Source organism: Erythrolamprus reginae, chromosome 5 (assembly GCF_031021105.1).
Source record: "Erythrolamprus reginae isolate rEryReg1 chromosome 5, rEryReg1.hap1, whole genome shotgun sequence".
Lineage (NCBI taxonomy): Eukaryota > Metazoa > Chordata > Lepidosauria > Squamata > Dipsadidae > Erythrolamprus > Erythrolamprus reginae.
Window position 1 is genome coordinate 67,612,129 of NC_091954.1, and position 17,164 is coordinate 67,629,292.

The 17,164-nt window shown below is 43.5% G+C and overlaps 1 protein-coding gene across 3 annotated transcripts in view; it reads left to right on the forward strand.

Moving 5' to 3' along the window:
* Positions 1-17,164, forward strand: part of ZFYVE27 (zinc finger FYVE-type containing 27) — a 29,669-nt gene continuing 12,505 nt past the window's right edge. Inside the window, exons 1-9 of one of the 3 annotated variants that reach the window (XM_070752930.1) lie at positions 38-157; positions 258-398; positions 1,793-1,996; positions 2,701-2,771; positions 3,189-3,375; positions 8,585-8,680; positions 13,566-13,678; positions 15,063-15,205; positions 16,394-16,465. In XM_070752930.1, the coding sequence (XP_070609031.1) occupies positions 1,794-1,996; positions 2,701-2,771; positions 3,189-3,375; positions 8,585-8,680; positions 13,566-13,678; positions 15,063-15,205; positions 16,394-16,465 (885 nt within the window). In that variant the 5' untranslated portion in view covers positions 38-157; positions 258-398; position 1,793. Of the gene's footprint in view, positions 158-257; positions 399-1,792; positions 1,997-2,700; positions 2,772-3,188; positions 3,376-8,584; positions 8,681-13,565; positions 13,679-15,062; positions 15,206-16,393; positions 16,466-17,164 lie in introns of all 3 variants that reach the window. The other 2 variants (XM_070752931.1, XM_070752929.1) reach the window with 2 other exon arrangements.

Sequence of the window (17,164 nt, forward strand, 5' to 3'; positions counted from 1 at the left end):
GAAGCTTAGGCGGAATAGGGACAGCCGGGTCTCTCTCTTGCTAGGAAGTGCGGGCGGCTACGGGGGGGTCGAGTTGAACAGAGCCACTGGGGAGGCTCCGCCCCTTCTCCTGACTTGAGCTTGGGGCGAGTGTGGAGCGGAGCGGAGCAGCATCGAGGTGAGGCTTTGGTATCCGGTTGGTCTCCGTGATCTGGTCCAGGGGATCGGTGCCTTCCTTCCCCCAGGAAGCAAACTTCTCCAACCTTGAATCCCCTTAGATGCCATGAATTCCTATAGTTCTGGCCAGCGCGGCAAGGACGTGTTTGGATGCGGTGCTGCTGGCAGTTGTAATTGAGTGTATCTGGAAGACGCCAGGTGGGAAAAGGTGCCGTGTAGGGAACGTTTGCTTCAACGTGTCGGTATGCTTGGTTTCACAGCTCTAAGACTTAAGTTGTGGGGTTTTTTTGTGGTTGCCTTCCTGAAAGGATGCTCATGCCCTGGAGGGGAAATGCGGTTGATGAGGGTGCAGGCATGGAGAGAATGCAGATGCTGGATCTCTTTGTATCTGGTAGTTATTAATCACAGATCTCTTCATCTTTGGATAAATTGAAAACTTTCTTCATTTCTGGAAAAGAATGTAGGGTAATGACTCTATGCATTTATTTTGTTTGCAATGCACTCCCCACTGGATTTACATGCAACTTCTTCATGCAATCTCTAATTTGTTCATTATTGTCTGAATGGGAAATATAATTTTCTATAGCTTTAGAAGTATGCAGTCCATGGATAAATGGTAATGTATGTTTCCCCTCAATGGCTAGTTTATTATATTATTATTATTATTATTATTATTATTATTATTATTATTATTATTATTATTATTATTATTATTATTTATTGGATTTGTATGCCGCCCCTCTCCGGAGACTCGGGGCGGCTAACAGCAATAATAAGACAGCATACAATAATAATCCAATACTAGAAACGATTAAAAACCCATTATTATAAAAACCAAACATACATACAAATTGTAAAGGCCTAGGGGGAAAGAGTATCTCAATTCCCCCATGCCTGGCGGCAGAGGTGGGTTTTAAGTAGCTTACAAAAGGCAAGGAGGGTGGGGGCAATTCTAATCTCTGGGGGGAGTTGGTTCCAGAGGGCCGGGGCCGCCACAGAGAAGGCTCTTCCCCTGGGTCCCGCCAAGCAGCATTGTTTAGTTGACGGGACCTGGAGAAGACCCACTCTGTGGGACCTAACTGGTCGCTGGGATTCGTGCAGCAGAATTATTATATATATACGTAAGGGGCGTGCATAAGTGCACCAGTGTGCCTTTCGTCCCCTGTCCAATTGTCTCTCCTTTATCTCATATATCTTTTCTTCCTTTCATATATCTTATCCTTTATTTTTATATCTTTTCTTCTATCCTTTTCTTTATATATATTACTACATGTTTGTTCTTTTCAATGTGTATTGGACAAAATAAATAAATAAAAATAAATAATAAAATATTGTTTGCTCATTCATTTTTCTGTTTACAGTTTCCACTATTTAAAAGGCTTTGGATATTAGGTTTAATTGTGTTTACCATCCCTGTCCTGCTGTCTTCTTTTATCATTGCTTTCTATATTATGTTTATATAAACTACTTGACTGACAAAGAAACAAAGAAACAAATAAATTAATTAATAAAATAATAGATAATTTTATGTTTCAAAACAGTATTATTTCAGAAATGTTTATCTTTGTTCTCCTTAATTTTCTCTTCAGAGAAATGAATAAAAAAATTAAGTTAAATCACAAATGCATATTTACAGTATGCAGGTATCAGAACGTGATGGTGGAGTGTCCACAGGGAATGGATTAGACAGCGCCACAACACCTGATGCTCAGCAAGTTTCACCCTCTCACCCAAAGCCTTCTTCCTTGGACCTCTTTAATCTGGTGGTATCCTATAAGCAACTAGAGCTGTACCTGGAACCACTGCAGGATGTTGCTGAAGGAATGTGGTTCCTCCTCAGGTTAGTGCTTTTCTATATAGCTACTTTTTCATAGTTCATAGAATTATCATAAATCTATCATAGTTCACTTCAGTAAAATCTATGCCTGTTGTCATTCTTGAGAATAGAGGAATACATTCTTTTTGTAAGATTTGCTTTTTCTAGTGGGAAAAGGGGAAGCCTTTCTTGCCTAAATGTTTAAATCAGAGGATGTGCAATATCTTATGATCATCACCTCTCTTTTGTCTTATTGTGCTGGTGTTAGTTCATTTCATTTTATGACCATAGAAAGAAGCTTTGTTAGACCATAAAAAGGCTTATCTAACTTAGCATTCTTTCCCATACCAGTCTTCTATGCAAATACAATTTTTAAGGATCATAGTTGCTGTGATTTTGAGATTGCGTGTAGCTCCTATATCTCCTTTTTTTAGCTTTTAGGGTCCTTTTCACATTGCTTTTAAATTATGATGATGGTAATCAACTCCTGCCCTATTGATGTTGGAAACAGAAGGGATTTTTTACATAAGGTGTTATGTAGATCTCACATACTTTAAAAAATAATTTTGGTTTGGTTCAAATCCCAGAAAAAAATATATGATACTAGATCCTTTCTAATCTTTTATGCAGCCTTCTTTATTCATTTTTCCTCAGTGCTCTTCCCAATTAATAGCTAATAAATAGTGTCCTTTTGAGATTGTAATTTTTTAATTGCTTTTACTCCACAGCTGGCAGATGCCGTTCTGTTCTCTCATTACTTGCTTGGGCCTCAACTTTCTGCTGCTTACTCTGAGTGAAGGTGAGAAGTGTTGGATGGGCACGCTGGGAAATTCCGGGACCTGTTTTCCCAGAAATCATGAGATGGATTGTGTTAATGGGAGGAGAGTAGGATCTGATTTTGTTCCAGAAACATTTAGGAAGGCTGGCTTGCCAACATGAATGGTGGGAAAATTGCACTGACAGCTGGTATTGAAACTTCCTGTGATGAGGCAGTATGTTAGGGCAGTGTTTCCCAACCTTGGCAACTTGAAGAGATCTGGACTTCAACTCCCAGAATTCCCCAGCCAGCATTCGCTGGCTGGAGAATTCTGGGAATTGAAATCCAGATCTCTTCAGGTTGCCAAAGTTGGGAAACACTGTGTTAGGGGGACCATAAAATCACTGCTGATTAGATAAGATGTTATAAACTCTGCATCTATTCCATCTTGCATTGTAGCTGCTTGGTATGGGCTGTGTGCCCTGCTAATCTCAGTGCCTGCCATGCTCGGCTATCTACAGGAAACATGTCGCATCCGTCTCACTGAAGAGCAGCTGGCACGCCGTAGGTACCACAGTGTGTGGCGAGAAGATGTGAGAAAAGTTCAGCTTTCCCGAAATGAGGCTGTGACTGAAGTTAAAGGCTTGTAAGTCTGCTTGGGAGAGACGGGGTTGGGCTCGTGGGCATCGTTTGGGCATGGAATCGAAGGGCCGTCGCTTGATATAAATTGCTTGTTGAGCTAATAAGGATGGAGCGGGGAATGTTTTGGACTGGCTTGAGCTCCTGGAAGAAAGGCAAAAAAAATCTTATTAGGAAGTGCTATAGGCCAGTGATGGCGAACTTTTTTCCCCTCAGGTGCCAAAAGACCGTGCATACACTATTACGACTGCACGAGTGCCCACATCCATGATTCAATGCCTGGGCAAGGCAGAAATTTCCTCCCCTGTCCCCCTGGAGGCCCTCTATAGGCCAGAAATGGCTTGTTTCACAAATTTTGGTAGGCCCGGTAGGCCCGTTTTTCACCCTTTCCAGGCTTCGGAGGTTTCCCCGGAGCCTTGGGAGAGCAAAAACGCCCTCCCTCATCTCCCCGGAGGCCCTCTGGAAGCCAAAAATGCCCCCCGAGAGCCTCCATGTGAACCAAAAATCAGCTGGCTGGTGCGCACTGCATGCTGGAGCTGAGCTAGGGCAACAGCTATTGTGATGGCAGATATGGCTCTGCGTGCCACCTGTGGCACCCGTGGCATAGGTTCACCATCACTGTTATAGGCTGAGCCCACTATAGTAACTTTTAAATTTTTGAAATGTTTTTGAGGAGTTGCGAATCTAGGAGGTTGTGCGTTGGGTCTGTCTGTGGCAGCGCAACCTCATCTAGTACCACATGTGGCAAAATCTTAGAATCAGAAGGCTCCGAATCAGAAGGCCCCAGTCTTGCCAGGGTTTAGTTAAGGCTTGCTTTCCCCCATCCAGGCCCCCACAGCCTCCAAGAAATGGGACATCATTTAATTAATCATGGGCAGAGATGTATAATTGGGCATCATCAACATATTGATGATGCTTCACTGTTTGGTGACAGAGAATCTCACTAAACAGCTTCATTCAGAAGTTAAATAGGGCACTGAAACGCACAGCATCACACCAAGAAGAGGTTGAGATCACTCACATCCGACCAACATGACTGGAAGCACCCTGAAGAAAGGGGGAGGACCACCAAAATACAGTGGTACCTCGTTTCGGCCGGCCAGGAAGGACGTCTTCGTGACGTCAAAGGTCCGCCCATGGAATTCCCTATTGGGATTCCCCACCTCCGTTTGAGCTTCCCGACCGGCCGACAGCTCTGCGGCTCTTTTGCAAAGCTGACAGCCGGGAGGTGGGGCTTCCCAGCGTCCTCCTGAACCCGAACGCCGAACCCGAACTTTTGCCGAACTTCTGGGTTCGGCGTTCGGGAGGACGCCGAGAAGTCCCCCGGCTGTTTCAAAAGGCGACAGCCGAGTGGCGGCACCCAGGGGAGCGCCATTTTTGCATTTTTTTCTTTTCTTGCATGCATTAATTGATTTTACATTGTTTCCTATGGGAAACATTGTTTCATCTTACAAACGTTTCACCTTACGAACTCCTCCGGGAACGAATTAAGTTCGTAAGATGAGGTATTACTGTACAGTGTTGCCCAGTCCCAATCCCTGGAGGGTATCTAGAAGGATATCATATTGAAAGCCACCGAGGGTTCAAGTATAGCAAGGACAGACGCACAGCCCCCATTTTGCTTTCCTCAAAGATTATCTCAAAGTGTGACCAATATACCATCTCCATCCCATGTTCAGGCCCGCAGCCTGACTGAAAGGGATCTGGATAATTCCCTTCATCCAGGTTCCTCTAAAGTGATGCGTGACTGCCTTCTCTGCCAGTTTTCCCCAAAAGGGGGGGTTTGATGTTCAATAGACACTGTTTAGTATAGTTTATAGTTTTAACTAATTAGATTTGTATACATATTGTTTTTTTGTACTGTATTCTGTGAGTCGCCCTGAGTCTTCGGAGAAGGGCGGCATACAAGTCTAAATGAATGAATGAATGAATGAATGAATGAATGAATGAATGAATAAATAAATTAAAATAAATAAAATAAATAAAATAAATAAAATACATAAAATACATAAAATACATAAAATAAATAAAATACATAAAATACATAAAATAAACAAAATACATAAAATAAATAAAATACATAAAATACATAAAATACATAAAATACATAAAATACATAAAATAAATAATAATAATAATAATAATAATAATAATAATAATAATAATGGGATCCAGTGATGGCTTTTCGAGGGGAGAACCAGCACTACCTGAAGAGGTGGAGGAACTGCCTTCTTAAGGAAAAAATAACCACATTATGAACTCCCCTATGTATGTATGTTTGTATTTATTGCAAGAAGCAGCCTGGAGAAGGCACATTGGTGTTCTGCCCTCCAATCCATCCCTTAATCAAATAAATTCATTCTTTTAGTGGCATAATTTAGAGGCCAACAGTTGCATTTGCATCAAATTTGAGAGGTTACTGACTGATTGGCTGACTGGTTTATATGCTGTTCCAGTCTTCCGAGAGTTTGAGAAGGGACTGCTTATGTTTGAAAAAACTAATATGACATCACAAATGCCACATATGCTGTAGGTCCCACACTTTACTGTTTGTGATATGACATAAACAAGAATTGTGCAATACTGAATATAAGCCAATATTGATGCATGTGTGAATATCTCTTTTAAGAAACATTGGACGATCATTACATGTTTACTTGCACTGCCGTTCTAAAGATTCCCCTCATAGATTAGCTGTTTATAAGAAGCATTACATCATTTCACCCACAGGGGATATCATATATCATTAGTTTAACTCTGTAACTATATTGGATGAAGAGTTATTGGGAATATAAATGATTTCATTGTCCATTTCACAAAAATGTGCAATGATAGTCTGGAATAGTCGATTGATTTCAGTTACTAAAGAAGAAGACACATTTTTAAATCATTGATTTTAATAAACCTTTTGATAGGTTTACAGCTCTATGCATCAATTACTATAGATTCAGCACATCGACTTTCATATGATTGTACAGTTGCATTAGAAGGTTTAGCTTTTATCTGGTCTTTCCTGAGCTTGTTCATATTATCTTTTAATAATCCTTATTTTCACCTCTTTGCCTCTTCAGATCAAGCATTTATTTTAAAAAGCTTCTTCATTTTGTTAAGTTGCCTAGAACAATAATAAAGCAGTCTTTAAAAAATAAGTCTAATATTTTGAACATTCTATAGACCAGTGATGGTGAACCTATGGCATGGGTGCCACAGGTGGCATGCGGAGCCATATCTGCTGGCACCCGAGCCGTTGCCCTAGCTGAGCTCCACCACACATGTGTGTGGTGGCCAACTGATTTTTGGCTTGCACAGAGGCTCTGGGAGGGTGTTTTTGGCTTTCAAACAGCCTCTGGAGGGATGGGGGAGGGCGTTTTTACCCTCCACCGGCTCCAGGGAAGCCTTTGGACCCTGAGGAGGGTGAAATACAAGCCTACTGGGCCCACCAGAGGTTAGGAAATAAGCCGTTTCCAGCCTCCAGAGGGCTTCTGGGGGGTGGGGGAAGCTGTTTTTGCCCTCCCCAGGCATTGAATTATGGGTGTGGGCACTCACACATGTGCGATAGTGCGCACACACGGCCATTCAGCACCCGAGGAAAAAAAGGTTCGCCATCACTGGTATAAGATAGTATGTGCGGGATCACAATAAGACCATGGCCAATGTTGTGTTCCCACAATGATAGGGGAGAAATTCACAATTAGGATAGGAGAGCAGTAGAGGTAATTCGTAGCCATGATGGATAGTAGAGGTTGGGCAAGGATACATGCTTTTGCCAGTGCAGTCGGTCAGGACTTAGATAAGGAACTAATTTGGCCAGGTGTCAGCATTATCACCTTGCCAAATATATAATCTGTGCTGTGAAATCAACAAAAGGATTGATTTATGTTTGGGTAGGCATGTGTAGAATGGAATTGTTAGCTTCAAAGAGGTTCTGCAAGTTTGCTTGCCATTGTTACCTCTTAAGGAATTTCTGCTTGCAGCTATTGCTGGTTCAGGATTGCCCATTGTCATGGTTCAGCAGGGATTCAGCAATCCGGGTCTCCCCTATTTGGAATACTTATTATTTTATTATTATTAATTAGATTTGTGTGCCACCCCTCTCCGTAGACTCGGGGCGGCTCACAACAATAACAAAGACAATGTAAGAACAAATCTAATAATTTAAAAAACACTAAAAACCCCATTATTAAAAGCAAGCATACACACAAACAAACATACCATGTATAAACTGTATAGGCCCCAGGGGAGATGTCTCAGTTCCCCCATGCCTGACGGCAAAGATGGGTCTTAAGAACTTTACGAAGGGCAAGGAGGGTGGGGGCAGTTCTGATCTCCAGAGGGAGCTGGTTCCATAGGGTCAGGGCCGCCACAGAGAAGGCTCTTCTCCTGGGTCCCGCCAAACGACATTGTTTAGTCGACGGGACCCGGAGAAGGCCAACTCTATGGGACCTAACATAACGTGTTGTAATGGATCATGCTGACTCTTATCCCGTCTGGGAAACTGATTCTGTTGCTTTTTGCCTCCTTCTCTGCCTGGCAATCTAGGGCTAGCTGGCTTAAGAAGCTCCTGCAGGTCTCCCCCAAATCATGATGGGTGAGCTTAGCATGTCGTAATGGATGTTTTACTCACCCAATTACTAATCCAGTGTTACAAATTTGGACAAGGGTGCCCAACACATAAATAATCTGCAGTTTTCTGCATCCGGTTTTCAATGGCATGTGCAATATATTCATTCCCCATCCAGCAGGTCACAAGATAAAGTCTTGTGATAGTATATTTTTCTATCCTCTTACAACACATGCCTTGTTTTCACGGCATCTGGCATTGAAGCATGTGCAAAAGTAGGAGAAACATAATACCCAGGCATGCTAAATGCACATGTGGCAAAAGTATGTATTGACTTATCCCATCTTTGTTTGAGTTATTATTTTTTTCTGGAATGCTTAGAACCTGTGCTTTTAAAAAAAGCTTATTAGAAAAATACTTATTAGAGCTGACTAAATTTAAATAGTGGTGGCAACATTGATCCTAGCTTCTTCTATGTGTGGACAAGGGCCTGTTTTCTGAGTGTTATTGCTTTCTATGATTATTCTATGATTAAATAAAAGGCTGAGGAAAGCTTTATCTGTGAGATTTAGGTTGTTGAAGTCACTGAAGTCAGTGTCTGCGGTCACTATTTGACAGCACAGTTATATTTAACATGGTTGTCCTTTCTTTTCAGCCTGGTCCGATTAGAAGCGTTCCTGAACAGGCTCTGTAGTGGCTGTGAAGCAGCTTATCGTGTCTTCTTCTGGGAGAACCCGACTGTCTCCTCCCAGTAAGTGTTTGGCTTAGGACAACGGTGGGCGACCCTTTCAAAGCTCAGAGCAAGCTGCAAATTTGTTTGCTTTTGCCTCTTCTCTGAGATAAGTTGTTTTAAGTTGTTTTTCCTTAAGTCTTTTCCCCCCTCAGTGTAAATACGTCATCTTGCAGTTCAACAAGTTGTGGCTTAATGATTGAAGCATTGGGGAAGAAAAGGTTAAGAGTAGTGTTGGGCGAACCCGACAAAGTTCGGGTTCGGCGGGTTTGGACGAACTTGTCGTCGGAATTTGGGTAGGTTCGCCGAACCTGAACCTCAACACCTCTGGCCCGGCAGGAGGTAAAGCGCTGGGGAGAGGCAGCAATCGGCTACAAGCCGGAACGTTAAATTGCGTTCGCCGCTGCGGCTCGTACGTTCTTGCGGCAGAACCTGCTTCCCGAACCCTCTTGCCCAGTGGGAGGCGAAGCGCTGGAAGAGCGCGCCATCAAACGGGCGATGGCCGGGAACCCCCAAAAATCTCTGCCCCTAGTTCTCTCTGGTTTCGGCAGCTCCTGGCCATCGCCCGCTTGATGGAGCCTGACACCTCCCCCCCAGCGCTTCGCAGGCAGCTTCAAGCGAGCAATAGCCGGGACCTCCCCCTCCTGCCCACCACCCGCTTGAAGCTGCCGGCTGGGATCCTGAATAGCCGGCCGGCAGAACCTGCCTCCCCACCCCTCTGGCCCAGTGGGAGGCGAAGCGCTGGAGGGGGGTGTCAGGCTCCATTAAGCGGGCGATGGCTCTGCCCCTAGTTCTCTCTCATTTCGGCAGCTCCCAACCATCGCCCGCTTGATGGAGCCTGACATCTCCCCCCCAGCGCTTTGCCTCCCGCCGGGCAAGAAGGCTCGGGAGGCAGGTTCTGCCAGGCCAGCTTCTGAGGATCCTGGTGGGCGGCTTCAAGCGGGCGATGGCCAGGAGCCTCCCCCTCCCGCCCATCGCCCGCTTGAAGCTGCCAGATGGGATACTGAATAGCTAGCTGGCAGAACCTGCCTCCCCACCCCTCTGGCCCGGTGGGAGGCAAAGCACTGGGGGGAGGTCAGGTTCCAGGTCTCCTGCCCCCTCCCAAGCCGTGTTGGCAGCTTAAGCCTCAGAGCCCTCCCTGCCTCCCCTTCCCTCCCACCGCAGTGTTCGAGTGAACGCCGAACCTGAACATGGACTTCTGGAAAAGTCCGGGTTCAGGTTTGGTATGCCAAATCCCGCGAAGTTTGGCATGGACCCGAACTATGCATGTTTGGTTCGCCCAACACTTAGTTAGGAGCTCTTCATGCAAATTAATACATCACTGCTGGTCTTGCCTGTCTTAGAAGTTGGATATAGATTAAAGCAAATTAGAATATGCATATGATTGGATAGAACATTTTACCGTATTTTTTGGAGAATAAGACACACCTTTTTCCTCCCTAAAAGAGGCCAAAAATTTGGGTGCGTCTTATACTCTGAATGTAACTTTTTTTTCAGCCCTAGCTAGGTGTTAAAGATCTTCCCAGGTCTTACCTTGCAGGCTTTTTTATTGTTACTCTGTCTGAAGAATGTTTTTCCAGCCCTGTTTTTGCAGGCTTTTTTTTCATTGCTCTACCTGCTCTGAGTAAGTTTCTTTCCATCCCTAACGAGGTGCTAATGATGTTCCCAGCTCTTACCTGCTTGCAGGCTCTTTCATTGTTACTCTCTCCGAATAAAGTTTTTTTTTTAAGCCCTAACCAAGGGATAAAATAATGTGCTGAAACTGACCAGACTAAGGACACTAACCAGATGAATAGATTAGATTAGATTAGATTTATTGGATTTATATGCCGCCCCTCTCCGCAAACTCGGGGCGACTCACAACAATAATAAAAAAACAGTACATAATAACAAATCCAATGCCCACCAATCTAATTACAATTTAAAATTAATAAATTCATAAAAGAGTCCCAATATATATAAAAAACAGGCACACAGTCAATCAATCAAATGGCAAAACAACATGGGCAAGGGGGAGATGTTTTAGTTCCCCCATGCCTGACGGCAGAGGTGGGTCTTAAGGAGGTTACGAAAGGCAGGGAGGGTGGGGGCAATCCTAATCTCAGGGGGGAGCTGGTTCCAGAGGGTCGGGGCCCCCCACAGAGAAGGCTCTTCTCCTGGGTCCCGCCAGATGGCATTGTTTAGTCGACGGGACCTGAAGAAGGCCGACTCTGTGGGACCTAACCGGTCGCTGGGATTCGTGCGGCAGAAGGCGGTCCCGAAGATATTCTGGTCCGGTGCCATGAAGGGCTTTATAGGTCATAACCAACACTTTGAATTGTGACCGGAAACTGATCGGCAACCAATGCAGACTGCGGAGTGTTGGAGTAATATGAGCATACTTAGAGAAGCCCATAATTGCTCTCGCAGCTGCATTCTGCACGATCTGAAGTTTCCGAACACTTGGAATACCTGGTAGGCAGATCCCCCCCCCTATTTTCCTCCCCCAAAACTAAGGTGTGTCTTATACTCTAAAAAATACGATATTTCATTGGATATAACACATTGTTTGCCTGCAAGGTCATTATGAAGTAATAGGGTGGGACAATAAAGACAAGGAGGCAGTGTTTCATGAATATAGCTTACTTCCAGAAAATCACTTCTGCTTTTCTGGAGCTCTATTCGCCTCCCAGGATGTTTTTCTAGTTTTTTTGGCACTCTTTGGCATAATATATAACTTCAGCTATTTTCTTCCATCTCAGAAACTAGGTTTTTTTAAAATGTTCTTTGTTTGCACAAATAAACTTAGTCACACTTTAAAAAAGCAATACAGCTGTCTAATTAACTAGCAACTCGCTACATTGGCAGTTGATGATAAAAATTTAAAAATCGAGTTCATTTACGCAAAAAAGGCTCAAAAGCAAGTTGCAAATATGATCTAAGTTCACCTTTATATAAAACAACTTAATAAATAAATATTTAATAAATATTAATGGAGGTAATCCTTGACATAGGAATGATTATTGAATAACCACTTGGAGTTATGAAAGCATGCTTGATAATGAATAAAGTACTTCCAATCATCATAAAATGTCACACGGCCCCCCTCCCCCCAAGATCATTTGACTGAATTTCATGTGCTTGGCAACTGGCTCACATTTACAACTGCAGATCCTGCGGTCACATGGCTGTGATTTATTTTTTCCAGTTCCCACCATTTCCTACTAATTTTCTGCAATTAATACCTATTGGGGGAATGGATTTAGACTTCTGAGTGTGTTTTGCTTAACGATCATGAGATTTGCTTAACAAAATCAGATTTGCTCACATGGTTGCCTCTATTTCACGGGTTATAACCAAAAATCTGGTCCAGATTATGATTCTAAGTCAACACACAATTACAAAATTAAAAATTAAAAAAATGAGCCGGGGTGGCGCAGCAGATATAGTGCTGTACTGCAGGCCACTGAAGCTGACTGTAGATCTGAAGGTCAGCGGTTCAAATCTCATCACCGGCTCAAGGTTGACTCAGCCTTCCATCCTTCCGAGGTGGGTAAAATGAGGACCTGGATTGTGGGGGCAATAGGCTGGCTCTGTTAAAAAGTGCTATTGCTAACATGTTGTAAGCCGCCCTGAGTCTAAGGAGAAGGGCGGCATAAAAATCAAATAAATAAATAAATAAATACATACATACATACATACATACATAAAAATAAATAAATAAATAAATAAATAAATAAATATTTCCCATAGGAAGCAATGTAAAGTCAATTAATGCATGCAAGAAAAAAAACACCCCTGCAAAAATGGTGCTCTGCTGGGCACTGCTGTCCGGCTGTCGCCTTTTGAAACAGCTGGGGGGCTTCTCGGCGTTCTCCTGAACGCCGAACCCGGAAGTTTGTCAAAAGTTCGGGTTCAGTTCTTTGGTTCAGGAGGACGCTGAGAAGCCCCGCGCCCGGCTGTCAGCTTTGCAAAAGAGCCACGGAGCTGTCAGGCCGGTCGGGAGGCTCAAACGGAGGTGGGGAATCCCAATAGGGAATTCCATGGGCGGAGCTTTGACGTCACGAAGATGTCCTTCCTGGCCGGCTGAAACGTCCTCCTGAACCCAAACGCCGAACCCGAACTTTTGACGAACCTCCGGGTTCTTTCGAGAAGCCCCCCGGCTGTTTCAAAAGGCGACAGCCGGGCGGCGGGACTTCTCGGCGGCCACCCAAACCTGAACTTTTGCCGAACTTCCAGGTTCGGCTTTCGGGTGGTGGGTTCGTAAGACGGAAAAAGTTCAGAAGAAGAGGCAAAAAATTTCCGAACCCCAGGTTCGTATCTCGGAAAGTTCGTATGACGAGGGGTTCGTATCACGAGGTACCACTGTATGTCTAATCTTGTTTTTATAGCCATAGTTAAAAATCTGGCCATTACACTCAACTCACCCACATACAAATTTCCTTTGCCTATGTGTACTTCATTAAACATGAAATATACAGTATATTAATACACATGTATTTTACCAAAACTTCTGAAATCAAAAGTGAGAAAAAAACATGGGGAGATAGTGACTAAAAAAAGAACAAAAAGGATCAGCATTTTATACTTGAACAATATTGTTAGAAGAAATTAGAGTTTAAAAAGTTGTATTACTCTCCCTCAAAGGAGAGCAAAGGTTAGGACTGTGGAACTAGTATATCCCCTGGATGCAGCAAGATCAGGGAAGGCAGATGAAAGCAACGCAAAGAGAAGTATTTGCAAAGGAGGAAGTGGTCTAATTTGACATCACACCGTTTCCCCTGGGACGTTGTATTTGAGTTAGGGAGCTGTTAACTTATACCTCCCAAATCCCCACCCCACTTCTCAGTCACTGGTATCTAAGTGTCATCCAGATGTTCAGGTATGTTATATGTCATCTGCTCTATTTTTCTCCTCTACGCCCTAGGTTTTATGGGATGCTGATGGGTTCAGTTTGTGCCCTTTACCTGCTGCCCCTCTGTTGGATCTTTGTTCTTCTTAATAGTGCCATTTTCTTGGGCAATGTGGCATTTTATCAAGGTAAGTTATCCAAGATTATAACACACTCTCTATAAGTCAGCCTTTGACTTGGAAGCTACATCTAGACCGAAGTGCTGTTGTTTATCAGTTAACTGGACACAGTTGATTTAACAGTGTAACATCTGTATTGGATCGTGGACTGGCTGCCAGTTGATGTCTATGTCCAATTGAATGTAGTGGCTGCTACCTTTGAAACACCACATGGTTTAGCCCCCAGGTTCTTTTAAGACAGTGGTTCTCAACCTGGGGGTTGGGACTTCTTTGGAGGTCGAACGACTCTTTCACAGGGGTTGCTTAAGATCATGGAAAAAGACAATTTTTCCATGGTGTTAGAAACTAAAGCTTCTATTCTGGCCTTGGAACATGTTTTTACAATCTGACCAATCAGGCGTTTCAATGGGGATGTCCCTCTCACCTTCCTGCCTATCAGCTTAAAGCTCTGTTGGGAGAATTGGCGCTAGACTTATGGTTGGAGGTCACCACAACATGAGGAACTGTATTAAGGGGTCGCGGCATTAGAAAGGTTGAGAACCACTGTTTTAAGAGAAGGATATTAAGAATTCTCAGGCCATGTTTTTTAGAATATTTTGCCCCGTAAGAAATGGCCCTGTCACCCTTTCATGGTAGACCAAATTAGGTGACCCGTATCATGTATGACAGTGATACTTTATTGTAAAGCTTTAGCAACAGAATTGAGGAGCCATCTGAGATGTTTACACGTGTTACTTTTTTGGCTCCGGACTCATAATATTATTTGATTGTTGCCTTGATGGTGGTTCTTTCTCTAGTCCCTCAAAGCTATTTACTCTGCCCTCTACAGCCCCAACCTCCTGGATTTTAGGAAGATCTTAAAAACATTTTTATCATGTGCAGCATTTAGGTACTGATGGTAGCCCTGGGTTTTCCTAATCAGATTGTTGAGGGTTTTTAAATTATAATTTCATTACATAGCACCAAGTCCTTTGGGAAATGGCTTATCTGTAAATGATTGTATAATTAAAATGTAAACAAATCATTACATCTGTGGACTTCTCTATTGCATTGGGACTTTGGTAGAGAAAATTGGAGAAGCTTTCTGAAAATGATTTTCAAGGTGGAGGCTTTTTTTGCTAGATACCTGCGTGAGGCAAGGAATCAATGTTTTCATATTCGGTGACTGACTCTTAGTGCAAGTGGGACTAATAAAACAGTATTATATACAGTATTATACTAGAACAGTATTTGCCAACCTTGGTGGTTTGAAGATGTGTGGACTTCAACTCCCAGAATTCCCCAGCCAGCATTTGCTGGCTGGGGAATTCTGGGAGTTGAAGTCCAAATATCTTCAAGTTGTCAAGGTTGGGAAATATTGTTCTAGAGGATCTTTAGCCATTTCTTTTTCCAGTGATGTTGGACCTAAAGTCAGCTGTAGAGTGGCGCTTGGGTTTCAAATCCGTCCCTGTGGCTCCAGAGCCTGAAGACCTGGATTTTGGAGAAGCGGAAACGACTGCCTTGTCAGACTGGACACCTACCCAGACTGGGACAGAGGTAAGGCTTGGTGGAAGGAGCAAAGCGGAGAAATAATTAAACCTGTACATTCTGAAATCCCCTTCGTAAGATTTTTAACTCTCCTGGCACAATAATCTGGTGATTTAAGGATTGCCTGTAGGATTATTCTTCTGCGAGAATTGCCATCTTTTTCTTTCCTTCTCCTTTCTGGACTTTTAAAGTCCCAGCTGGTTGTTAGGCAGAAGCAGTGAAGGGATACTGTTCTGCCGGCGTGTCTCAACCGCCCGTAATTATAGGGTAATTAGTCCAGGAAGACACAGACCACACGATAAAAGGAAAACCCAAAAGTTTTTATAAACAGAAAACCAGAAACGGCTCCCTTTTTAAATGTCAAAGGGATTTTCTGGTACATAGAAGGCACAGGTTGAATGCAGTCCAATTGCTCACCCAATAACTGGGAAATTGAGTGCAATTCTAAAGTCCAGAGAGTCCACACACACAATCCTGAAGAGCAAAAACCACGATCTTGACGAAACAATGAATCAGATAAACTGTGATGAGGCTAAAACACCAGGCTGCACTTTTATCTGTAGCACTAATTACAGCAGCCCCACCCAACCACAGGTGGCCTCATTTTCTCTTGTAATAATCCTTCAGTTGTTGTCTCCTATGCATCACTCTACGCATGCGTGGATGTGCCATTAATTCTTGTTCAGAATCCAGGGATGATACAGATGACTGATCTCCTCCTGGGCTGTCTGCCAAACTCCCCTCTTCCCTGTCACTCACGCTTCCTTGGTCAGAGGAGACTTCGTCGACAGATTCTACTCGGAGCAAAACAGGCCTGCGGCATGTGGATGTCTCCCTCACATCCACCTCCACATTCCTTGGGGCAGGAGCTGGGCCAGAGCTAACCACAACAGGCTACCAACTTTTTTACTACCACACTGTGGGTCTGGCTTGTGCAGGACGCCCTGCATTTTCTTTCAACATCTTTCAGTGCAAATTGCGTGCTTTGGGGTGGAACTCCATTTTCACTATCCCACTACGCCCCACGCCCCCCGGTCCAGGCAGTAGCCCATCCCTGTTTACATCTAAAGAGAATGAGTTGTTAATTCCTCTGTTCTACTATACTTTTTTTTATCTTAGTCCTCTTGCTTTACTAATTTTCCAAGTTTATTTCTGAACTCCTGCTCCTTTAACAGTAACGCCAAACTTTTTAAATAGGACCTAACTCCTGGCAGTGTGGAGGAAGCAGAGGAAGCAGAACCTGATGATGAATTCAAGGATGCCATTGAGGTCTGTAGTTTGAGAATCTTGACTGGTCTGTCCTAAGAAAGATAAATCAGTTTCTCCCTGCCCAATGCTCTCCAGAGATGTTGGACTTTAACTCCCAGGTTCTTGGCTGTGCTGTATGTAAATTGTGGATATTATAGTCCAATGTATCTGGAGAATACCAGGTTGGGGAAGATTGGAATAAGGAAATATTGATAAGCCAGTGGATTAAATGTGGCATTTGGAGCAGGGTATTAGGTGAGCCTTATTGGTTGGTTGATACTTTTCTGTTCTGTCGGGCTCTCTGGTAGACTCCTCCCAAAAATTCACAGGTACAAATTTCAGACACACACACGTTTGAAAATTCAAAACAATGTTCTTTATAATGAAAAGTCACTTAACCTAAGCTCTCTTTTGGTATAGCAAAGAGCACTCGTCTCCAAACAAACTGGTAATTTTTACAAGTCCCTTATCAGTTCTGTGATACTTAGCTTGCAGCTGTGAGACAATTCACAGTCCTTCTTCTTTCACAAAGTGAAACACACTTTGCTCTGGTTTAGTTTCAAAGCGGGATAAAATCAGCACACAAAAAGTCAAAGTCAGTCAAGCAGTCACGAAACACAACGATCAGATAATCCTCCACAATGGCCAAACCCACAGGCTGCTATTTATAGCAGCCTCACTAATTACCACAGCCCCACCCAACCACAGGTGGCCTCATTT